Source organism: Schistocerca piceifrons, chromosome 9 (genome assembly GCF_021461385.2).
Source record: "Schistocerca piceifrons isolate TAMUIC-IGC-003096 chromosome 9, iqSchPice1.1, whole genome shotgun sequence".
Classification (NCBI taxonomy): Eukaryota; Metazoa; Arthropoda; class Insecta; order Orthoptera; family Acrididae; genus Schistocerca; species Schistocerca piceifrons.
The window spans coordinates 219879387-219905179 of NC_060146.1; the positions used below are offsets into that span (position 1 = coordinate 219879387).

A 25793-nucleotide genomic window follows, 5' to 3' on the forward strand; every position below is an offset into this window, starting at 1 on the left:
AGACGCAGATGCAGAGAGCTCCTGTCTGCGAGCGCCACACTTGTAAACGACATTTTGAGCGAGCCGGTGTTGGTGTTTTAAGAAAGCTCGTAGCGTCGGGGAAGGTCGCTATGGCTTCGAAGGTCGGTGAGTGTCTAGGTGGACGTGTGACTGCTCTTATCTTATCCTCGCACGGGCGACCATAGCTATTGCATTGGTGACGGCTGCGCGGCGGAAACCGAGGCCGAAACGCAGTCCTAGTGGGAGCTACGAGACCGTGAGACGGCCCCTGACGTTTCTGCCGGTACCCGTCTGTCTCGCGTGTGCTGTGCGTTCCAGCTCCAGCCGCCCCGCATCCCTCCACTGGACGCAGTCACCCCCCAGGATGTCCCTGCCGCGTAGCTTCGCGGCGTTCTGCCTCGTTGCCACCGCCTTCATAACTCAGGTAAGCGCTTTTAGTATCCAAGCACGGTGGAACTTCGTTCCTACGGACTTACTGGGACAGTGGGTCATCCGTTTTATTGAAAAGCCCCATAATTCGGGAATTCCGGAAAAAATAGTGTCGCTTGAGGTGAATGGCATAAAGACACACGTTTATTTATTTACATGTAAACACGAATGCTCTGTTTCAAATTCTAAACGTGGCAGGAGGCGAAAAGCTATTTACAATTTGTGCAGAAACCAGCTGCCAGTTATAAGAGTCGAGAGGCACGAAAGTAATGCAATGGTTGAGAAGGGAGTGAGACACGGTTGTAGCCTATCCCCGATGTTATTTAATGTATATACTCAGCAAGTAGTAAAGGAAACAAAAGAAAAATTTGGAGTAGGAATTAAAGTGCAGGGAGAAGATGCAAAAACTTCAAGGTTTGCCAGTGACATTGTAATTCTGTCACAGACAGCAAAGGATTTGGAAGAGTACAGTAGTTAAACGGAATGGACAGTGTCTTGAAAGTAGGATATAAGATGAACATCAACAAAAGCAAAACGAGGGTAATGGAATGTATTCGAATTAGGTGATGCTGAGGGAATTAGATTAGGCAAGGAGACACTTAAAGTAGTAGATGAGTTTTGCTATTTGGGAAGCAAAATAACTGATGACGCTCGAAGTAGGGAGGATATAAAATGTAGACTGGCAACGGCAAGAAAAGCGATAGTGAAGAAGAGAAATTTGTTAACATAGAGTCGAGATTTAAGTGTCAGGGAGTCCTTTCTGAAAGTATTTGTATGGAGTGTAGCCATGTATGGAAGTGAAATATGGCCAATAAAAGTTTAGAAAAAAAAGAACAGAAGCCTTTGAAACGCGGTGCTGCAGAATAATTGTCAAAGTTAGATGGGTACATGACGTATCTTGTGAGGAGGTACTGAACAGAATTGGGGAGAATAGAAATTTGTGGCACAACCTGACTAGAAGTATGGATCGGTTGATAGGACACATTCTGAGGCATTAAGGGATCACCAATTTAATACTGGAGAAAAGCGCGTAGTGGGTGAAAACCGTAGAGGGAGGCCAAGAGATGACTACAGTAAGAAGGATGTAGGTTGCAGTAGTTGTTTGGAGATGAAGAGGCTTGCACAGGGTAGAGCAGCATGGAGAGCTGCATCAGATCAATCTTTCAACTGAAGTTCACACCAACAACACGGATACCGAAATCAGTACATTCACAAACTAATGTAGTAATGCGTTGACTATGCCTCCAAAACCAGCCACCGCCAATCAGTCGCTTTTGTGTCTGACTCTGCCCCTGGTGTCGTCGAGTAGTGGTTGTGCGGTGGCGGCTGCTGTTTTTTTGGACAACTGAAGTGGTACGGAGTGCCCGAAGTTGTCGCTATCGCATCATGGTGGTCACCACGACACCACAAGTAACAGAGCCCAGTGTGTTGTCCTCGACCGCGAGTGTTGATCAGAGGCAACGGATCCCCAGGAGTGCCCGAGGGAAGTGTGACAGGACCGCTGCTCTTCTTTTTATCCATAAATAATCCAGCGGAGAGTGTAAGCAGCAGTGTGCGGCTCTTTACCGGTGATGACGTGCTGTATGCGATGTGGTCGACGTTGACTGTAGGAGAATACAAGATGACTAAGGCAAGATTTCTAATTGGTGTCATGAATGGAAGCTAGCTCTGAATGCAGAAAAATGTAAGTTAATGCTGATGAGTGGGAAAAAAAAAATCCGTAATATTCGAAAGCAGGGTTCGTAGTGTTCTGCTTGACACAGTGGCGTCGAATAAGTGTCTACTCGTAACGTTGCAAACCGATATGAAATGGAGTGAATACGTAAACGTTGTAACAGGGAAGGAGAATGATCGACTTCACTTTACTGGGAGAATTTCAGGCAAGTGTCGTTGATCTGTAAAGGAGACCACAATAGTGCGACCTAGTCTCAAGTACTACTCGAGTGTTTGACATCTGTACCAGTTCGGATTGAAGGAACACATCGAAGTACTCCAGAAGCGGGCTACCAGATTTCTTACCAGTAGGTTCGAACAAGGCACAAGTGTAAGAGAGGCGCCTCGGGAACTCAGAAGAGGATCTCTAGAGGCAAGCCGGCGTTCTCTCTGAGGAACGCTAGCTATTGAGAAAATTTAGAGAACCAGACTTTAAAGCTGACTGTAGAGCGATTCTACTGCCGCCAAACTACATTTCGCGTGAGAACCATGAAGATGGGCTTAGAGTGCTCAGTGCTGGTACGGAGGCTTATGGACTGTCGTTTTTCTCTTGCTCTGTTTACGAATGTAACCTAAAACGAAACGACTACTTTTGGTACAACGTACCCGCCGCCACTCACTGTACGTCGGCTTGCGCAGTATGTATGTGGATGTAGATGTAGATATAGACCTCCTGTCCCTTTCGTATCAGTGTATCTTTCACGGAAAAAAATATCGAGATTGCTCTGTAATGTGCTCTAGGTTTAGTTTACATAGTAAAAAGTTTTTTTGATTAAGTAGAACTAAAACGATAGAAATTATAATAACTAGGGGAAAGCATATGAATGGTGATATTTGGCGGATTTTGTTAATGAATCAGCATTAGAAGCTTTCACGAACATTCTCGCTTATTAACGAATCTTTCTCAGGGTTCCAGAATGTTCTCGGAAGTTCTAGCAAACAACATCGAAATGGCACATAACGCATTAGTGTCTGACAAAACCTTGTTCACCGATAAGTTGCGCAACAGAGGAACAAGTCATTCAGAAAGTGTATCCGCTTATAGACCGAAACTGCATAAACAAAGAACTGTTGCGCAAGCAAATAATTTTACCGGCGACAAATGACGTATACTACTGGCCATTAAAATTGCTACACGAAGAAGAAATGCAGATGATAAACAGGTATTCATTGGACAAATATATTATACTAGAACATTTTCACGCAATTTGGCTGCATAGATCCTGAGAAATCAATACCCAGAACAACCACCTCTGGTCGTAATAACGGCCTTGATACATCTGGGCATTGAGTCAAACAGAGCTTGGATGGCGTGTACAGGTACAGCCGCCCATGCAGCTTCAACACGATACCACAGTTCATCAAGAGAAGTGACTGGCTTAATTTGACGAGCCAATTACTCGGCCACCATTGACCAGACCTTTTCCGTGAGAGATCTGGAGAATGTGCTGGCCAGGGCAGCAGTCGAACATTTTCTGTATCCAGGAAGGCCCGTACAGGACCTGCAACATGCGGTTATGCATTATCATGCAGAAATGTAGGGTTTCGCAGGGATCGAATGAAGGGTAGAGCCACGGGTCGTAACACATCTGAAATGTAACGTCCACTGTTCAAAGTGCCGTCAATGCGAACAAGAGGTGACCGGGACGTGTAACCAATGGCACCCCATAGCATCACGCCGGGTGATACGCCAGTATGGCGATGACGAATACACGCTTCCAATGTGCGTTCACCGCGATGTCGCCAAACACGGATGCGACCATCACGATACTGTCAACAGAACCTGGATTCATCCGAGACAATGACGTTTTGGCATTCGTGCACCCAGGTTCGTCGTTGAGTACACCATCGCAGGCGCTCCTGTCTGTGATGCAGCGCCAAGTGTAACCGTAGCCATAGTCTCTGAGCTGATAGTCGATGCTGCTGCAAACGTCGTCGAACTGTTCGTGCAGATGGTTGTTGTCTTGGAAACGTCCCCATCTGTTGACTCAGGGATCGAGACGTGGCTGCTCGATCGGTTACAGCCATGCGGATAAGATGCCTGTCATCTCGACTGCTAGTGATACGAGGTCGTTGAGATCCAGCACGGCGTTCCATATTACCCTCCTGAACCCACCGATTCCATATTCTGCTAACAGTCATTGGATCTCGACCAACGCGAGCAGCAATGTCGCGATACGATAAACCGCAATCGCGATAGGCTACAATCCGACCTTTCTCAAAGTCGGAACCGTGACGGTACGCATTTCTCCTCCTTACACGAGGCATCACAACATCGTTTCACCTGGCAACGCCGGTCAACTGCTGTTTGTGTATGAGAAATCGGTTGGAAACTTTCCTCATGTAAGCACGTCGTAGGTGTCGCCACCGGCGCCAACCTCGTGTGGATGCTCTGAAAAGCTAATCATTTGCATATCACAGCATCTTCTTCGTGTCGGTTAAATTTCGCCTCTGTAGCACGTCATCTTCGTGGTGTAGCAATTTTAATGGCCAGTAGTGTAGTTCAACAAACAAATCATGGTGTGCAGAACGTGGTACCAGGGAAAGAAAACGTGTTTAAATGCGGTGATACAGAGATGAAGCAATGCGGAAGTGTAAACTTCGCAAGAAAAATTCGTTCAGTGTTACCAATGTGACTTTGCAAAAAACGGTTCACAACAATGTCATAAAAGCGGATGTATTAACGGAAAAAGAAAGGCAAGACAGTACTCATTCACGAATTCCACTCACTTTAACTAATTTAACATTCAGCTTTAAAAGCTTCAATTTCTGGTAAGATTAGCGTACCTTATGACTATCAACGAAGCACAAGGGCCAACAGTTGATTATTGTGGATTGAATTAAAAAGAATAAATACTGTAGGCATGTCAGTTAGAAAACAGAAAATGGGGGAAGCAATTTATAAAGTTTTGAAACTTCCGGAAAATACTCATATGGGGTGTAGTAGTGAGAAACCTACACCATCTCCCCCCCTCCCCCCCCCCCCTCCTGGTGTCAAAGGTGCGTCTCCTCTTTTTCTATTCCACTTTTCAAATTCTTGCTCAAAATGATTCATTTGTGGAAGAGAACTGTAATTAGAAAATATATTTGGTACCGTGTTTTACGGACTGTAAGACGCTGCTGACTATAACACGTACCTTAATTTTTAAACAATTTTTAAAAAAATACATTTTTACAATTTTTATTGTTAGATTGCAAAACGAGACTAAAGAAAAATTCTTAGTTTAAAAGACGGAATTGACCTTTAAAACACCTGAAAATTGTCATCTTCTGGTTTTGGCCATTTTGTGTTCAATCCTCTATTTACACATTTAGTCTTCCTCATTTTTTCGAGCTCTCCTTTGCTATCCCGCCAGTCACGGATGGTTTTTTCTGCTGGTGGAGGGCCGAAATACCACTCAGCTGCTCTGTTTCCACATTCTTCTGAATATGCCATTACTTTCTATTTACAACCCACATCATTTTTATGCGTTACGAAACTAGCGGCTAACAAATATATTGTACTGTAGCCGATCACAAATCACTTTCAGTTCAAGCTGACGTCACTGAGGCTTTTTTGCGGATGATGCTGTGGTATATCGAGAGGTTGTAACAATGGAAAATTGTACTGAAATGCAGGAGGGTCTACAAAGAATTGACGCATGGTGCAGGGAATGGCAATTGAATCTCAACGTAGACAAGTGTAATGTGCTGCGAATACATAGAAGGATCCTTTATCATTTACATACAATACAGGAAGCAGTTAATTCCATAAATTATCTGGGAGTAGGCATTAGGAGTGATGACCATATAAAATTAACCGTCGGTAAAGCAGATGCCAGACTGAGATTCATTGGGAGAATAAGGAAATGCAGTCCGAAAACAAAGGAAGTAGGTTACAGTACACTTGTTCGTCCACTGCTTGAATACTGCTCACCGGTGTGGGATCCGCACCAGATGGGGTTGACAGAAGAGATAGTGAAGATCCAACGGAGAGCAGCGCTCTTCGTTACAGGATCATTTAGTAATCTCGAAAGCGTTACGGAGATGATAGATAAACTCCAGTGGAAGACTCTGCAGGAGAGACACTCAGTAGCTCTGTACGGGCTTTTGTTGAAGTTTCGAGAACATATCTTCACGGAGGAGTAAAGCAGTATATTGCTTCCTCCTACGTATATCTCGCGAAGAGACCATGAGGATAAAATCAGAGAGATTAGAGCCCACACAGAGGCATACCGACAATCCTTCTTCCCGCGAACAATACGAGACTGGACTAGAAGGGAGAACCGATAGAGGTACTCAAGGTACCCTCCGCCACACACCGTGAGGTGGCTTGCGGAGTATGGATGTAGATATAGACGTGCACCGTCGACTGCAGTGACGCCTCACAGGCCAGACAGTGTTGTGAATCCCCACAACTGACGTTGGTCGCATCTGTGCACCGCTGCTGCCACTCGAATCCAGTGTAGCCAGATAGAGATAGGTTTCCCGCGGCATCGAATATACGGCCATTTTGAAGACTGGCGGGAATATTAAATCAAACACTGTACATTTTTATATTAATATGGAGTATAACACGCACTTAAATTTTGGAGGCAATTTTTCTAAGAAATAAATGCGTCTCATAGTCCGTAAAATACGGTATATTTTTTGCTTGATGTAACTGTCTTTTTGAAATCCGCACTAGGTACCCAACAATGAAATCGGGAAGTTCTCTTCCCATTCACTCACCGTTCGTCTTCTACTGTGACTGCTGTTTTTCTCGCATGCACCCAGTTCATGTCGTAAACTTACTAAAGCTGTGTGGGGCGCTCCAGTTGTTATGTTTTGTGGTATTTCTTGTTAATCTCTTTTTTTTTGTCTTGAGAGAAGAATAATGCTGGACCCAACCATCTACTTTATTTCTGGTAAACCTGTTTCGGAAAGAGAGACGAAGGAATTGAAAACATTTATACCTGTAAGCAAGTAATGGAAGGGTGAGTCTCACACTCTTCTACAGAAAGTTGGAACGACTGAAGTGTGTAAGGTATGTCGGCATGAACGTATTAAGCAATGTAATTAACCAGAAAGCTGCGCAAGTAGATAGTACGCTGCGCTGACAAGAGTCATGGGATGGATACCTCGTAATGTCGGTTCGGAGCGTTTTTTGCCCGAGATAGTGCAGCAGCTCGAGGTGACATGCACTCAAATGGTTCAAATGGCTCTGAGCACTATGGAACTTAACATCTGAGGTCATCAGTCCCCTAGAACTTAGAACTACTTAAACCTAACTAACCTAGGGACATCACACACATCCATGCCCGAGGCAGGATTCGAACCTGCGACTGTAGCAGTAGCGCGGTTCCGGACTACAGCGCCTAGAACCGCATGGCCACCGCGGCCGGCACATGCACTTACCAAGTGGTTGCAAGTCCCCTCCAAAAATATTGATCCATGCTGCCTCTGTAACCGTCCATAATTGCGGAAGTGTTGCAGATGTAGGAGTTTGTGCACGAACTGGCTTTTCAGTTATATATGTTAGATGGGACTCATGTCGGGCGAACTGGGTGGCCAAGTCATTCGCTCGAACTGTCCAGAACGTTCTTCAAACCAGTCGCGAAGAACTGTGCCCCAAGGACATGGCGCATTGTCATCCATAGAAACCCCATCGTTTTTTGGAAACGTGAAGTCCATGAATGGCTGCAAATGGTCTGCAAGTAGTCGAACATAACCATTTCCAGTCAGTGATCGGTCCAGTTGGACCAGAGGAACCCAGTCCATTCCATGTGAACACAGCCCACACCATAACGCTACCATCAGCTCTTACCTACTGAAATCGGGACTAGTCCGAGCAGACCACGGTTTTCCAGTCGTCTAGGGTCCAACCGCTATGTTCAGGAGCCCAGGAGAGGCGCTGCAGGCGATGTCGTGCTGTTTAGCAGAGGCACTCGCGTAGGTCGTCCGCTGCCACAGCCCATTAACGCCAAATTTCGCCGCGCCGTCCTAACGGATGCGTTCGTCATGCGTCCCATTGTTTTTTGCGGTTATTTCACGAAGTGTTGCTTGTCTGACAGCTCCAGGCAAACGCCGCTTCACAACGCGCTTCACAGCTCCTTCCACACCACAGATAAATTCTTGGATAGGAACCAATAAATCTATAGGTCTAATATATGCATTTTGTGCCATTTAAGGGAATGGGGTACGTAAAAAAAAATTTTAAGCTTCTTTCTTAAAAAAAAAAAACCTTCATTCATGTGTGCATTTCTTATGCACTTGACACGTGCCACATCATAACGGTATCCGTGAGAGTGATGAATGGGATTCGTAACTAACTAGCTAACTAACTAACTAGATGCTCTCGGTCGTCATCCGTGGTGAGAGGTAATACCTGAAATCTGGTTCTCTCGGCACACCCTTGAGACTGTAGATCTCGGAATATTGAATTTCATAACGATTTACGAAATGGAATGTCTCATGCGTCTAGCTCCAACAACCAATGCGCTTTCCAAGTGCATTAATTCCCGTCGAGCGGCCATAATCACATCGGAAACTTTTTCACATGGACCACCCGAGGCCAAATAACAGCTCCTGTATTGCTGCGCCCTTTTATACCTTGTGTAGGCGATACTACCGCCATCTGTCTATGTGCATATCGCTATACCATGACTGGCGTCAAATGGTTCAAATGGCTCTGAGCACTATGGGACTTCACATCTGAGGTCATCAGTCCCCTATAACTTAGAACTACTTAAACCTAACTAACCTAAGGACATCACACACATCCACGCACGAGGCAGGATTCGAACCTGCGACCGTAGCATCAATGCGGTTCTGGACAGAAGCCCCTAGAGCCACTCGGCTAAAGCGGCCGGCTGACTGCTGTCACCTCAGAGCAGAAGTTTAAGATCGTCTTCATCTTATCCATTCAGTTGGAAGAACGACTGTTTCATACGAGACGTGCTGAAACGTGTCACTTACAGACTGAAAAGTTATGAAATGTATGAAGTTCGTGTTTTAATTCTCTAACACACACTGTTCGAGAAAGCAGACAAACGCAGTGATGATATTGGTAAAAAAGTTTCCTAACGCATTAACTGTGTTTTGTGTTTAGCAGCTGCACAAGTCCTTTATCATCGAAACTGCTACGCTAAATTAGTGTCTGTTCAAAAAAGAGACCACCCTCGTAATATGATCTTTCCAAGAAGTACACAATTTTAAACATTCTTCGAGGCATGTAAATTTTCAATGCACGATTTATAACAGAATGTCGATGAATGTCTTCCAGAACGAGACACAATGACTATAAACATACTGAAGAGCAAACTGGCTGGACACCACTGGGACGGAGTCCTATTTCCCTGAAACCCAATGTCCACCCCCAACCCCGTCGTTTGTTTTTGTGGTAGTAGCCACAAACTTTTAATTTGACAGAGGATTTGGAGGGTGGTATTCTCTAGATAATTATATACAAGAGCTTATTTGTTGAACAGATACGGCGGTATTGTAAGTATATTATAAAGACAGTAGTTGTTGATTAATTCTACAACAATTCTTAATTATCATGTCAAATGATTTTGCATCTAATATGAATTGTAAGGAGCGTAATCCTGAAGAAAAAGCTGTATAGTAGAGTTTCTCTGAATCAGTAAAAGTCAGTTTTAAAAGGAATTCTTTTTCTTGCCTTCAGATTTTAGTGCTAAAATTTATTTTCTACTCATACGTTTCTATATATACAAAAGGCAAGTAGTTTTGTAGAAACAGAAGAAAGATTTAAAATTGTGACAAGAGCTTAGGGTAATGGATTTTTAGTCTTCCAGGTAGAAAGTCTCAAATACTGGTTATCTTGTTTAAAACGTATATCCCTGAGCGGAATTTCACTATTTTTCCACTGGAAGTGTCTAAAAGAAAGGAACCGTTTCTTGGTAAACATTGAAAAAAGGTTTAAAAAAAGCTGAATTAAGGGGTGAGGTGGGTGGGTGCACCCCCGGTACGGGAGGAAACTTTTCTTTTTACTACTTCTGCATCCCTTACGGGTGTTTTCCCAAATTTTCAAAACTTTATAAATCATCTTCCCCACTTTCCCAGAGTCCCTGGTTTAGAAATATGCGTAGCGTCTCAACATTCTCGATAAACACAAAACATACTCGTCTTTGCACCCGAAACTAAAACTTCAGTTTCAGTTTGTAAAGAAATACTTGTAATATGGTAGGTACTACACAAATGAGACGATTGATTTGCACATTTTTCACCAGTTCAAGACAGAAATGAGAAGAGAAAGCCCGAGCAAAGCATGTCCCTTTCAGAAAGGTTATACATTACTTTCATATAAATACTGAAAAAGAAACACACTGAGTTTTATAACCTCAAATAATGAGTAAGTTTGTCTTCAGCAAGATTCATAGGTCGCTGGTGTTCTGCACCAACATGATAGCGTTCCGCCAGCATCAGTTTGATTGAAGTCGTTTCTGCCTGGCCTTCTAAACCAGTCAACAGCGATCCCGTGTGTTGTGTCCTGTGTATGTTTCGCGATGTCCTCAGATTGAGAGCCAGCGTCCTCAGCTATAGCATCATCACTGTCCTCATTGTCTGCAGATGAGCAGATGGCTATAAGGCTATAATTTCGTAATCAGCGATCGTGCGGTGGCCTGCATCATTGTCATTTCCATCATTAAGACGTCCTCCTGAACATCGTGGAATATTTGCTAATGCTTCAACGATATCATTTCTTAATAAATGGTTCAAATAGCTCTGAGTACTATGGGACTTAATATCTGTGGTCATCAGTCCCCTAGAACTTAGAACTACTTAAACCTAACTAACCTAAGGACATCACACACATCCTCGCCCGAGGCAGGATTCGAACCTGCGACTGTAGCAATCGCGCGGTTCCGGACTGAGCGCCTAGAACCGCTAGACCACCGCGGCCGGCCATTTGTCAATAATTCTTCTTTATTCGTCCTATTCAAGTCATCTAACGCTAACTTATCTTTGCTGTAATTTTACACTTCTCTTTGCTGTCATTTTACACTCGCAAGAAACCCGCCAGTACAGGTATCGTACAGCTTCGTATTAACACGTGAACACGTTGCTCGAGGATTCTTAATTGTCGTAGTCGTTTGTTGCCGCTGTTACCTGTACAGTTACTGGACTTATAAAAGAAGTTCAAATGTGTGTGAGATCTTATGAGACTTAACTGCTAAGGTCATCAGTCCCTAAGCTTACCCACTACTTAACCTAAATTATCCTAAGGACAAACACACACACCCATGCCCGAGGGAGGAGTCGAACCTCCGCCGGGACCAGCCGTATAAACGAAGTGAAGAGAAATGGGGAGAAGGTTCACTTACATTACAGAAACAATGAAATGCATTAGTTTCCAAACTGGATCATGGCCTAAAGCCGTCGTGTGGTAAATGACCGAATCGTCTACAATTGTTACACGTAGCTGGTACTGACTTAGTGCATGGAGTACAGTGAGGAAGGGCGGTCGGTGCTCTGTGTGCTAATGAAATGATATTAGCCACATGTGCTGTGAGAGTGCTGAGCGGGACACCTTTATGTGGTCAGGACGGTGATGTGGTCGTTTTGGCGCTAATAAAACGTGACTGGCTTGTTAAGAGTTGTTGGTTAAGACGCACAGTTGAGTGTCTCCTGGTCAGCCTCGGCTGACGCCTCCTGCCTGTGACACGGTGGAACTCCACTGGCCCCTGCCGTTTGCGTGTCTCGGTTCGTCGCCGAGGCTGCTACCCCAGCAGTTCGACAGAAGTGTTGCGGGCTGCCGCCCGGCAACCTGCAGGCGAACGCGTAGTGCACGAGTGAGCCGCCAGTGTTTGTAGGGTACTCAGTGTCGCTCTGGAAGATGAAGACGACCGGGACGCTGTCGGAAGTGCTGTGGTCAGATAATCCTGGCCTGACAGGAAGGTAGGCCCCGGCACCCCTAAGTGCCTGCCGAGACGATCAGGAACAGTGGCAGCCTCTCTCCCAGCAGCAACGGTGATTTCTGTGCGATAAGCACTGTGAGATGTGTTTGGAGTCCCTCTGTCTCTCAGTCAGCAATGCGGTAGGCGGCGACGAATGCAAAGTCCCACGAGTGGGAGGTGGTGGTTACTTTGGATGTTTTCATGTCAGCAGCAGCAAGCAGCGTTCGCGAGGAGTGCTTGCACATCTAACACGTGGCTGTCAATACACGTAATAGCCATCTGTATTCAGAACTGGACAACTGGGGTATTTATGGAGATTGGCGTGAAGTAATGACGTTAGGACTGAATGTCGCATGGAAGTATGAATTAAAAAACGCCCTCAGTCGCAAATTTTCGGGATTTATTAAACACACGATGCATTTGGGACCCTGAGTGGCAATCGTCAGGTGTAAGTTGTCTCAGTACATGATTTATTTTTGCTCCTGCATGAGGTGAAATGCACGTTTTTCTCACGAAAAGAACAGGAACATGCACTGACTTCATTTAAGAGCAAAAATAGATCATGTACTAAGACAACTTACACCTGAGGATGCGCCCACAGTGTCCGAAATGCATTGTGTATTCAATAAAACCCGAAAATTTGGGACTGAAGGCGTTTTTTAATTCATAATTCCAGTGTGTTGAATACAATCACGTCTGTAGGTGCAAAATAAGGATAAAATGTGGACTGCTTCCTTACGAGTCCTCAGCGGTTCTCGTTCCACTGCGTTTGCTTAACAGTTTGTTGTGGGCTCTGTAAAGATTCCCAACAAGAAGAGGATGGCTGAGATGGCGCTGACATCAGCAGAGCTCCCTGTCGTTCGGGACAGCGTTCTGCGATCTCTGGCCCAGCGACGCCCACTGCGATGACAGGGGGGGACTGCCGTGCGCGGGACACGACCCACTGCCCCCGGCAGGCGTGGGCGGCGGGTTAGCGGCGCCGTGCCGCCAAGCCGCAAGGAGACTCAGTGTGGGAGGCAGCTGGCCCGATCTGGTCTCGAACCCGTGGCGGTGCGCAGTCGTCTTGTCGTCTAGCGTGACCGCCGTGTCGTGATGTTGCTGCTGGACTCGGAAAATCTCTGCCTCAAAATCCGCTGCTATTTGTATGGCTCTGGTATGCACCTGTTGCAGTAAAACCCCAGTAGCTCATAACAAGAGTTTAGCGCTGGTATGGTGATGCCGTCATGCCTGCTCCAGCTATTACTGCTGTGCGCTGCAGTTTCCCACTGAGTACGACAGGCTCGTCCTGCAATCCTTTTCGTATACATTGCCGTGACGCATATGCTGTCCGGCAGCTTAATGCAGCGCTACACTATGGCTTCCTATAAATTATTCCAAGTTCTACTGAAACTATCTAGATACTGACACTACAGTGTAAATGCAGCCAATAGCGTGAGCATAAAACAGCAATACGAGGGGCGTTTGAAAAGTCCGTGCAAAAACAAAAACTACTTTCGTGTTTGGCGTAAACCTTTTTTATTTTTCGACATAGTCTCCTTTTAGACTTATACACTTCATTCAACCCTGTTCTAATTTGTTGATCCCTTCCGAATAATACGAACTGTCCAAGTCGGCAAAATAGCTATTAGTTGCTGCAATCACCTCCTCGTTCGAGTAAAATCTTTGTCCCGCCAGCCATTTCTTCAAATTGGGGAACAAATAGTAGTCCGAGGGAGCCAAGTCTGGAGAATAGGGGGGATGTGAAACGAGTTGGAATCGTATTTGCAATAATTTTGCGACCACAACTGCTGAGCTGTGTTCTAGTGCATTGTCGTGATGGAAATGGACATTTTTGAGGTCCAATCGTCGGCGTTTTTCTTGCAGTTTGGTTTTCAAGCGATCCAATAACGATGAATAATATGCACCTGTGATAGTTTTATCCTTTTCCAGATAGTCGATGAGGAGACTCCCAAAAAATAGTCACCATAACCTTACCGGCCGAAGGAATGGTCTTCGCCTTTTTTGGTGCAGATATCCCTTGGTAACCCATTGTTTAGATTGTTGTTTGGTCTCAGGAGTATAGCAATGTATCCATGTTTCATCCACAGCGACGAAACGACGCTTAAAGTCCTGCGGATTCCTCCTGAACAGCTGCAAACCATTCTCGGAACACTTTACACGATTCCGTTTTTGGTTAAGCGTGAGCAATCGCGGAACCCATCTTGTGGATAGCTTTCTCATGTCCAAATGTTTATGCAAAATATTATGTACCCGTTCATTCGAGATGCCCGCAGCACTAGCAATCTCACGCACCTTAACTCTTCTGTCATCCATCACCATACCGTGGATTTTATCAATGACTTCTGGAGCCGTAACCTCCACAGGTCGTCCAGAACGTTCAGCATCACTTGTGCCCATATGGCCACTCTGAAATATTTCAAAGCACTTATAAACTGTTCTTATCGAAGGTACAGAGTCACCGTAATGTTTATCAAGCTTCTCTTTAGTTTCCTGAGGCGTTTTGCCTTTCATAAAGTAATGTTTAATCACAATGCGAAATTCTTTTTCGTCCATTTTTTGACAATCACTCGAGTTCTTTGATTCACACCAATGGCGAACACAAAGAAATAGACCAACCCAACATGGCTGAAACTTCGTGTGCGTTCTTTCCAAAGACGCTACTAACTAAACATGACCTCGATACGCGCCGGTGGTGCCATCTCTCGGCCTTTCCACGGACTTTTCAAACCCCCCTCGTGCATTAGAAGTTGTCGTCCATGAAAAGGGTGACGTTTTTTGAGCACTCGCTTCTTTGAGGAGTCTTAAAATGGTCACGCCCTTACTGTCTGGAAGAGAAGCAACGAGGTTTCTAGCTGTTGTCAGGTATCGTAGAGATTCAGGTGAAGGTAAGTGTCGAACTGGTTGACAGGATACAGGCGACTTTCAAGCAATACTTACATAAAACACTCCGGGTTTTCGAGTACCTGCTCCTCTATCAATAGGTTTCTGGATGAGTGACACGAATTTATCTTATCGCCAGGAGACTTCTTGTGCTACTTGTGAGTCCGCTTGGCACAAAACAGCGCTGGTATAGCGTGATACGGACACAGCAGTCCTGGTAGCAGCAGCGGACGTTTCCTTAACACCCGTCTACTAGTTGTGCCATTGTCTGGCGAGCCGCGAGTCCTTTGAGGGATCCTAACGACAACTGTGCTTAAAAATGCACACCGTGCACACTGTAGCATTTCTGTGCCTGGTCGCAGCACTTGGCGGACAGGTGAGTACTACAGTTATACACAGGGTTCCAGAATGAGATTTTCACTCTGCAGCGGAGTGTGCGCTGATATGAAACTTCCTGACAGATTAAAACTGTGTGCCCGACCGAGACTCGAACTCGGGACCTTTGCCTTTCGCGGGCAAGTGCTCTACCAACTGAGCTACCGAAGCACGACTCACGCCCGGTACTCACAGCTTTACTTCTGCCAGTACCTCGTCTCCTGCCTTCCAAACTTTACAGAAGCTTCGCAGGAGAGCTTCTGTAAAGTTTGGAAGGCAGGAGACGAGGTATTGGCAGAAGTAAAGCTGTGAGTACCGGGCGTGAGTCGTGCTTCGGTAGCTCAGTTGGTAGAGTACTTGCCCGCGAAAGGCAAAGGTCCCGAGTTCGAGTCTCGGTCGGGCACACAGTTTTAATCTGTCAGGAAGTTTCATACACAGGGTTCATTGCCAATGAAATTTATTCATATTGCAATGGAACTGTTTGAGCTCTGCGATGGTATTGTTTGCTGTTGTGACTTGTGGTTTGAGGCAGCTCTCCACGCTACTCCATCCGGTGCAACCCCCTGGTCACCTCTGCGTAGCCACTGCACCCTACATCTGTTTGGAGGTGCTAGTACTGTGGTCAGGTCTCCGCCCCAGATGCAATGATTACCCTCTACACGTCCCTCCTTACCAAATTAACTTCCACTGGAGCATCAAGATACGTCCTGTCAACCGATTCCTTCTTTTAATTTTTGCTGTACGCCTCTTTTTTTCTCCAGCTCGATTCAGTACCTCTCATTAGTTAGTCGATCTATCTGTCTTCAGGACTGTTCTGTAGCACCACATTCCAAAAGCTTCTATTCAGCCCCGTCTATCGCTCACATTTCAGTTCCTCACAAGGCCACCCCTCAAAATGTGTGTCTGTGAATTCCTAAGGGACTCTGCTGAGGTCATCGGTGGTCATCGGTCCCTAGTCTTACACACAATGACTTATGCTAGGAACGAGGCTCGAACCTCCGGCGGCAGGGTCCGCGCAGTCCATGACATGACCCCTCAAACCGCGCGGCTACTCTGCGCGGCATCCACCCTCCAGAATAACATCATCAGTATACACGGTTTTCCAGGAGCAATGGTCAATATGCAGGAACATGACAAGAATGACTATTCTAAACAAGAGATTCAAGTAAACATGGGCTCTAAAACGCGTTTCTTAGGAGCTATGAGCAATTCTTGATCTTCGATACCGTGAAACAAAACTCTTCTCCCGGAACCTCTTTGCTTTCCATAATTTGAGATGTGGCAGTGTGGACCAAAATAGGAAAACTAGTCCTCATGACGATGCTTGGAACCGTCCTGCTACGTGCATGCATCCATATTCTATTATGACATTAATTTACGTCGTGCTATGCATACTCTTCCAGCAGCCAGAAAAAGCATTACCTCTTGAAAGAATGCACACGAACAACATAAGGTAATAACAAAATACGGGACCTGAAGATAAGAGCATGTTGGCGAAAGACTGCCAAAATGTCGCTGTCGCGCGGGGTAACCGCCCGGTTTGAGGCGTATGTTCCCCGGCCGGGCGGCCCCCCCTGTCGGAGGTGCGAGCCCTCCCTCGTGCGTGGGTGTGTGTGTTGCCCTTACTGTAAGTTAGTTTAAGTTAGATTAAGTAGTGCGTAAGCTTAGGGACCGATGACCTCAGCAGTTTGGTCCCATAAGACCTTACCACAAATTTCCAATTTCCAAATTTCCAATGTCGCCAACTAGTTTTGTGAAACGGATATAAAAAAAGAGTCTGCGGACTACTTTTTAAAATTAAAGTAGATTTGCTGTAGACAGATTACGTTTCAGTTGTTTTCCGTATTTCCCTTTTGATAATTATGTGCACGAACTGTTGCAATGTGTCACGTCTCTAGTGGTTAATGATATCAGAATCGTCCCACTCCTCGCTTAGCAACGAGGGTCGCCGACATCGACTGTTGTGTTTCCACAGAGTCCTGTTGAATACGAAGTAACTCTCACTTTATCCAGATGGCTACACTGATACGAGTGATAGAAATAACAAAAATCGTCACATTTATTCAAGGCAAAGCACATACAGTTGAACTCGTACGGGGAGAAGCAATGTAAAATAAGCAACTCCACTAATGATCACTGAGACAACAAAGTAAGTTGTATGTGACCGGTTCTAAGCGGAATCCGTGAGCACTGCATTGCAGCGCGTCGTCCACCAGGTAACTCGAAGGCCGCGCCGAGGTGACTCGACGACCGCTAGTTGGCAACTCGCTGATACCTGCTGCTGTTGCTGACAACTCGTGGAGAAGTCGGAGCTAACTGCCGCTAACTCCCAACTCGCAGGTGTCTGCTCGACTACTTACACGACTTGACTTTACTGCCTGTCGTGTATCTGTGTGGCCTCCTAAAGACAAGCTGAGCAGAACGTTAGCTGCCCTGACCCTGCTCTCTTTCCGCACATCACACTCGTGTAGGGAAGTATTGCGACGGCTTTGGCGCCTACCGTAAGCATGATCGTACACACATGTTGTTGTTACGCTGTTGACATCTGACGGGAACGCAACCCGTCAGACACGGCTGTACTGCAGGAGGCTATAAGCCCCAGGGTACAGCACCGACCCCATCCCTTTCCTTCTGCAGCGAAAAACCAAACATAAGAGCCACTTGGTTAAGCCCCGTAAGAAAGAAAGTGTCAGATTCAACGAAATTCTTTTATTTTGTTTGTAACCTCATGCCACAAAAATCGGTGGGTTTTCACTTACCAGTGAATCGTCAAAAGGTGGTGGGTTTAGAAATAGGAAGATTTAAGATATTACTTTGTACTTTTATGTACTTAACTGTAGCCTTAGTTTCCAACAATCAGAGGTGGATTGTTTACACCGCGAACTCTGTAAGAGGCACTAGTATCGATAGTCAGCCGTACCCTTTGCCCATCGCTGGACCTCTGGAACATTTGGACTGGCCGCGCCTTCACCGACAAGAGTCCTCGTTCAACACTGGTCAGCCACTGCTGTCTGCGCGCCTTTATTCGAGGCGAGGGTAGTCGTGGTTCACGTTTCGTGTTAAACGATAGCATGTTGTTGAGTCGCACAGATGTTGGTAAACTGTGAGTCTGGAAGTATTTAGTCGAGTGATAGGATAACAGTGAATAATTAATCGGATTATTCACAGAGGTTGCGCGTAATTACATAGGAAATCAGTGCACAAATCAGTATCGTATTTATTATCCATTAGCAACAGTTAACGGACTCTTAGTACTTGAACAATTATGAAGGCTACAGTCGACATTTTATAGCGTGAGAGTTTAGTTTGGAAAAGCATTATAGCAATCACAAACTTCAGTGTGAAAGTGGAAGTAAAGTTAACTGCTAATACCAGCACCATTCGGTGTAGCCATTGTTAGACAGTGTTTTACTAACGAACTAAAAAAACGAAGTAAATGGTCTGAGCTACTATCCTTTCAGAATGAGATTTTCACTCTGCAGCGGAGTGTGCGCTGATATGAAACTTCCTGACAGATTAAAACTGTGTGTCCGACCGAGACTCGAACTCGGGACCTTTGCCTTCCGCGGGCAAGTGCTCTACCATCTGAACTACCCAAGCACGACTCACGACCCGTCCTCACAGCTTTTGGAAGGTAGGAGGCGAGGTTCTGGCGGAAGTAAAGCTGTGAGGACGGGGCGTGAGTCGTGCTTGGGTAGTTCAGATGGTAGAGCACTTGCCCGCGGAAGGCAAAGGTCCCGAGTTCGAGTCTCGGTCCGGCACACAGTTTTAATCTTCCAGGGAGTTTCATATCAGAAGTAACCTCAGTTGTAGATGAGGCAGTTATCTATAATGAAGTACTGCCCGAAAAAAGATTCATAAATATTCAGTCAGGTCTTGATAAGACTTCAAAGTAGTGCAAAGATTGGGAACTTGCTTTAAATGTTGAGAAATGTAAAATTGTGCACTTCAGAAAACGAAAAAATGTACAATCCTATGACTATAATATCAATGAGTCACTGTTAGAATCTACCAACTCATACAAGTAGCTGCGTGTTGCACCTTGTAGAAATATGTAATAGAATGACCACATAGGTTCAGTCGTGGGTACAGCCTTCGGTTTATTGGTAGAGTACTGGGGAAGTGCGATCTGTCTGAAAAGGAGGTTACTTGTAGATAACTCGTGCGACAGGTTCTAGAATGTTGCTCAAGCGTGTTCGACCAGTTCCAAATAGGCGTAGCAGGGGATATTGCGCCGGCCGAAGTGGCCGTGCGGTTAAAGGCGCTGCAGTCTGGAACCGCAGGACCGCTACGGTCGCAGGTTCGAATCCTGCCTCGGGCATGGATGTTTGTGATGTCCTTAGGTTAGTTAGGTTTAACTAGTTCTAAGTTCTAGGGGACTAATGACCTCAGAAGTTGAGTCCCATAGTGCTCAGAGCCATTTGAACCATTTTTGAGGGGATATTGCACGTATACAGAGAAGGGCAGCACGAATTATCACAGGTTTGTTTGATCCGTGGGAGAGTGTTACAGTCATGGTGAAGAAACTGAACTCAAAGACTCTTGAAGATAGATGTAGACTATCCTGAGATAGTCTACTAACAAACTTTCAAGAACCAGTTTTAAATGACGTCTCTGTTAAAATCCACTGCGTGTCGCTCACATAGGGATCGTGAAGACAAGATCAGAATAATTGCAGCACGCACGGAGACATTGCAACAGTCATTCTTCCCGCGCTCCATACGTGAATGGAACGGGAAGAAACCCTAATAAATGGTGTAATGGAACACACCGTCTGCCATGCACTTCACAGTGGTTTGCAGAGTACGGGTGTAGATGTAGATGTAGATGCAGATCTATTAGACGTCACGAGCGACGTGGGGCACTGCCTAATACCCCGTGTTGAAAGTCACAAAGAAGGATCAGTTATGGTGAGAAATTACTTACGCAACTCTGTGGAAACGTTAGAGAGCGTTATTGAGAGATTAATATGAAAAAGACAAGAGAGTAGGTTTGTTTTGAGTGATTATTTTAAATAATTATTAAACCAATCTACTGTGTTATCTCTTTCATACTAATGTACTGAAGGAGAACCAGTGTACAAGCCGAACCGATACTACGAAACGCCACGAAGTCCCACCTAACCATACGTGCTGATGATCACAAAGTCTCATTGCGTAATTCAGATATTTGCAAATGCCGAAAGTGAGAAAAATATTTTAAAAACGCTGTTTCAACCATTTTAACGCCGAAGAGACTAGGAAATCGGTAACTGCATGTATATGGCCTCAGATTCTAACACTCTGATTAACAGTGGACCCATAGAGCTTCTGGAAGCAAACTCCGTCCGCCTGTGACCGGACCTGGTGGGAGTTTGAAGTTTTGTTACGATATCATTTCTTAAACGATGACAACACTTTTGCTGTAAGCCAGTCTTCTGGAATTTTAATATTTTAGCCAGCAGCTGTCGATCAGATGTTAAATTCTAAAATTAGCCAATACTCCCAACGCCTTTAATCTGTTCTACGCAAATTCTGTCTGGTCCTTGGAATTTCTTGAATTTTTGATTTTTTTTAATTACACATGGTTATGTCAACACATGTTCAACATGCCCTCGATGGTGAGTGTTCATCGGAGGTGAGGGTATCACCTGGAGTGCCCCAGGAAAGTGTGATAGGTCCGCTGCTGTTGTCTATGTACAAATGGCTCTGAGCACCATGGGACTTAACATCTGAGGTCATCAGTCCCCTAGAACTTAAAACTACTTAAACCTAACTAACCTAAGGACATCACACACATCCATGCCAGAGGCAGGATTCGAACCTGCGACCGTAGCGGTCCCGCGGTTCCAGACTGTTGCGCCTAGAACCGCTCGGCCCCACCGGCCGGCTTTCTATCTACACAAATGATCTTTTGGATAGGGTGGATAGCAATGCCGATGATGATGTAGTATACGGGAAGGTGTCGTCGTTGAGTGACTGTAGGATGATACAAGATGACTTGGACAGGATTTGTGATTGCTGTAAAGAATGGCAGCTAACTCTAAATATAGATAAATGTAAATTAATGCAGATGAATAGGAAAAAGAATCCCGTAATGTTTGAATACTCCATTAGTAGTTTAGCGCTTGACACAGTCACGTCGATTAAATATTTGGGCGTAACATTGCAGAGCGATATGAAGTGGGACAAGCATGTAATGGCAGTTGTGGGGAAGGCGGATAGTCGTCTTCGGTTCATTGGTAGAATTTTGGGAAGATGTGGTTCATTTGTAAAGGAGACCGCTTATAAAACACTAATACAACCTATTCTTGAGTACTGCTCGAGCGTTTGGGATCCATATCAGGTAGGATTGAGGGAGGACATAGAAGCAATTCAGAGGCGGGCTGCTAGATTTGTTACTGGTAGGTTTGATCATCACGCGACTGTTTCGGAAATGCTTCAGGAGCTCGGGTGGGAGTCTCTGGAGGAAAGGAGGCGTTCTTTTCGTGAATCACTACTGAGGAAATTTAGAGAACCGGCATTTGAGGCTGACTGTAGTACAATTTTACTGCCGCCAACTTACATTTCGCGAAAAGACCACAAAGATAAGATAAGAGAGATTAGGGCTCGTACAGAGGCATATAGGTAGTCATTTTTCCCTCGCTCTGTTTGGGAATGGAACAGGGAGAGAAGAGGGTAGTTGTGGTACGAGGTACCCTCCGCCACGCACCGTATGGGGGATTGCGGAGTATGTATGTAGGTGAATGTAGATGTAGATATAGGTTCAATTACGTTCTCTGTTCCACTTGAACTTTTGATTCGAATGTGGAAACTGTAACGTCATCCCTTACGTTTTTGTTTTATCGTTTCAGTTGGCTATGCAGTTGGCTCCACTTTTCGAGTTTTATTCCTCTTTCACCTGTATTCTTTCATTCTCTATTCCTCTTTCACCTGTATTCCTTCATTCTCTGACTCACTCCACTTCCGACAATACTCTTTCTGCCGATACTCCACTTCGTTCGATATGTTGACACCTTCCGCCTCTAGTTGTTGTTGTTGTTGTTGTTGTTGTTTACTTGCAGGGCGTGAGCTCCTCGCCGGTGCTGGCGACCGTCTACTACGAGGCCAAGTGCCCTGACTCTCGCGACTTCGTGGTCCAGCAGCTGCTGCCCGCCGTCCTTAGGGACCCGGAGCTGGTGCGGCCGGTGCTGATTCCTTTCGGGAAGGCAACCGTGAGTCTGTCCCCTTGTCCAGATTACCTCCCTGTAACGATGCTACGATTTATCATGTTCTACTGTATCAAGCCAGAATATTTACACAGAATTGTACAATAACTTTCTTTTATTTCATGTCTGCGGTCACAAACTTGTAGGTCCTCAAACTACCAGTTTCGGTCAGCAATGATCATCTTCAGGTCCGTTTTATAAAAAACATGTCCTAATAAACTGAAGGCATAGTGTCATCGTCAAATGCTACAGCTCCAGAATATTAGGACGTGTTCGTATAAAACAGATCTGAAAATGGTCATTGCTGACCGAAACCGGTAGTCTGAGGACTTACAAGTTCGCGACCACAGACGTGGAATAAAAGAAATTTATTCTACATTTTCGGGTCACTGTTCCATTCGCGGCTATGTCGCAGCTTGGTAAACAAAACTGGGCAATTTGGACTGCCTAGCAGTCAGTAATCTTAACTGTTTTATAATTTACATTATTGGCTCACTTCTGCCTCTGCTACTGCTTTTACACACTGTACATTTACCTCTTGTTATCCCATCTTAAACTAATATGTAGTTTTTTCAGTAACACATAGAAAGCCTGCAAAAACTAGCAGTCTCCCTTCGTAGAAATAGATAAGTTCACTCTGACACCTAAAGTCACACTTTATACGAGATTTACCCTGTTCACTGAAATATTTTTATGTGCAGAAGAAAGTTTAGTAGCACTATTAAGAGACACTGGTACTCTTTGATGACAGAAGAAAACTGAACTCCGTCCGAACAGGCCTTGGTAGGCGTGACGCCACCAACAGCCGGCCATATGTTGGCCCTGAAGATGGCCCTGCCATTGGCTGAAACCGGTCGGCCCTAAATAAACAAAAAAACGCTATTAAGGGAGGTAGGACGTCAAACGGGACGACTTGGAGCAGGAGAGACAGCACAGGAATTTTTAATTTAGACTGTCTATACTTTTAAAAATAAATTCATAAAACTTGGCCAGAATGGCCAGAAAGGATTCAGGATTTACACTTATAGTGGTGGACATTCAAAAATAAAAGAAAATAATTTATTTTTTTACATTTGTATTTCACCTTTTTTTCACTTACCATTGGCTGCATTTGTTGCTATAGGTACACTTTTCTTCATAAGTAAGGGAGATTCTTCGATGAATTTTGCACAGCATACAAACCATAGGGTACAGGTGTATAAAACTAGAATTTTCCAAATCTATTAAAAACTGTGGTAAAAATTGAGTTAAGTAACTATAAAATTTGAGTTTTTTCTAAAGATGAAGTTTAAAATGTAACAGCACATTGGTCTTCTCATAAATTAAATAATTTCTAGTGTTTAGTACACCTGTAAGTATGGTTTTATGCTGTACAAAATTCATCGAAGAGTCTCTCTTACTTATGAAAGAAACGTGTGCATGTAGCAACAAACGCAGCCAATAGAAGTGAAAAAATGATGAAGTTTCACACGTAAAAAAATTATTTTGTTATTTTTTTAACTTCCACTGCTATGATTGTGAATCCTTAATCCTTCCTGGCCATGCTGACAAAGTTTTATGAATTTATTCGTAAAAGCATAGACAGTGGAAATTAAAATGTCCTGTGGTGTCTCTCCTGCTCCAAGACGGCCCGTTTAACGTCCTACCTCCCTTAAGACTGTTTTCTTAACACTAAGTCTCTGTACGATGTACGGCGAACGGTTCCGTTTTGCCAGTGCGGCGAAATTTGGCGTTGATGGGCTGTGGCAGCGGACGACCTACGCGAGTGCCTTTGCTAAAAGCACGACATCGCCTGCAGCGGCTCTCCTGGTCTCGTGACCGTATCGTTTGGACCCTAGACGACTGGAAATCCGGGCCTGGCAGATGACTACCGATTTCAGATGGTATGAGCAGATGGTAGGGTTCGAGTGCAACGCGGACCCCTCGAAGCCAGGGACACAACTTGTCAGCAAGGCACCGCGCCAGCTGGTGGTGTCTTGTGTTTTGTGTTTACATGGGACGGAGTGAGTGCTCTGGTGCACCTTAGCCTCTGGCGTGCCACAGGGGACTGTTGTGGGACCATTGCTTTTCACAGTATATGTATGACCTAGTAGATAGTGTCGGAAGTTCCATGCGGCTTTTCGCGGATGATGCTGTAGTATACAGAGAAGTTGCAGCATTAGAAAATTGTAGCGAAATGCAGGAAGATCTGCAGCGGATAGGCACTTGGTGCAGGGAGTGGCAACTGACCCTTAACATAGACAAATGTAATGTATTGCGAATACTTGGATCCTTTACTGTATGATTACATGATAGCGGAACAAACACTGGTAGCAGTTACTTTTGTAAAATATGTGGGCGTATGCGTGCGGAAGGATTTGAAGTGGAATGATCATATAAAATTAATTGTTGGTAAGGCGGGTACCAGGTTGAGATTCATTGGGAGAGTCCTTAGAAAATGTAGTCTATCAGCAAAGGAGGTGGATTACAAAACACTCGTCCGACCTATACTTGAGTATTGCTCATCAGTGTGGGCTCCGTACCAGATCGGGTTGACGGAGGAGATAGAGAAGATCCAAAGAAGAGCGGCGCGTTTCGTGACAGGGTTATTTGGTAAGCGTGATAGCGTTTCGGAGATGTTCAGCAAACTCAAGTGGCAGACTCTGCAAGAGAGGCGCTCTGCATCGCGGTGTAGCTTGCTCGCCAGGTTTCGGGAGGGTGCGTTTCTGGATGAGGTATCGAATATATTGCTTCCCCCTACTTATACCTCCCGAGGAGATCACGAATGTAAAATTAGAGAGATTAGAGGGCGCACGGGGGCTTTCCGGCAGTCGTTCTTCCCGCGAACCATACGCGACTGGAACAGGAAAGGGAGGTAATGACAGTGGCACGTAAAGTGCCCTCCGCCGTATATCGTTGGGTGGCTTGCGGAGTAAAAATGTAGATGTAGATGTTAACCTGCTTGAAGACCATTTGCAGCCATTCGTGGATTTCATGATCTAAGACAACGACGCACGATGTCACTGGGTCACACCATTCTACTCGACTGGTTTGAAGAACGTTCTGGGCAATTCAGCGAATCATATGGCCACCCTGATCGCCCGATACGAATCCCCTAGAACATTTATGGGGCGCAATAGAGAGGTCAGTTCATGCACAGAATCCTGCACCGGCAACACTTTCGCAGTTATGGACGGCTGTAGAGGCTGCGTGATACAATATTTCTGCAGGGGACTTTCAGTTAGTTGTTGAGTCCATTCCACGTCCAGCTTCCGCCCTACGCCGGGCAAGGGGAGGTCCCACACGATATTGGGAGGTGTGCCACCACTTTTGTCGCCTCAGTGTACGTCGTT

At 45.2% G+C, this 25793-nt stretch overlaps 1 protein-coding gene and 1 non-coding gene across 2 annotated transcripts in view; one reads left to right on the forward strand and one right to left on the reverse strand.

Moving 5' to 3' along the window:
* Positions 1-207: 207 nt before the first annotated feature.
* LOC124717218 (GILT-like protein 1) overlaps positions 208-25793 on the forward strand; it is a 62902-nt gene continuing 37316 nt past the window's right edge. Inside the window, exons 1-2 of the mRNA XM_047244006.1 lie at positions 208-424; positions 22318-22467. Coding sequence (XP_047099962.1) covers positions 365-424; positions 22318-22467 — 210 coding nt within the window. The 5' untranslated portion in view covers positions 208-364. The remainder of the gene's footprint in view (positions 425-22317; positions 22468-25793) is intronic.
* On the reverse strand, positions 15373-15447 carry Trnas-cga. The gene has a single exon. It is a non-coding gene; the product is annotated as a tRNA-Ser (tRNA).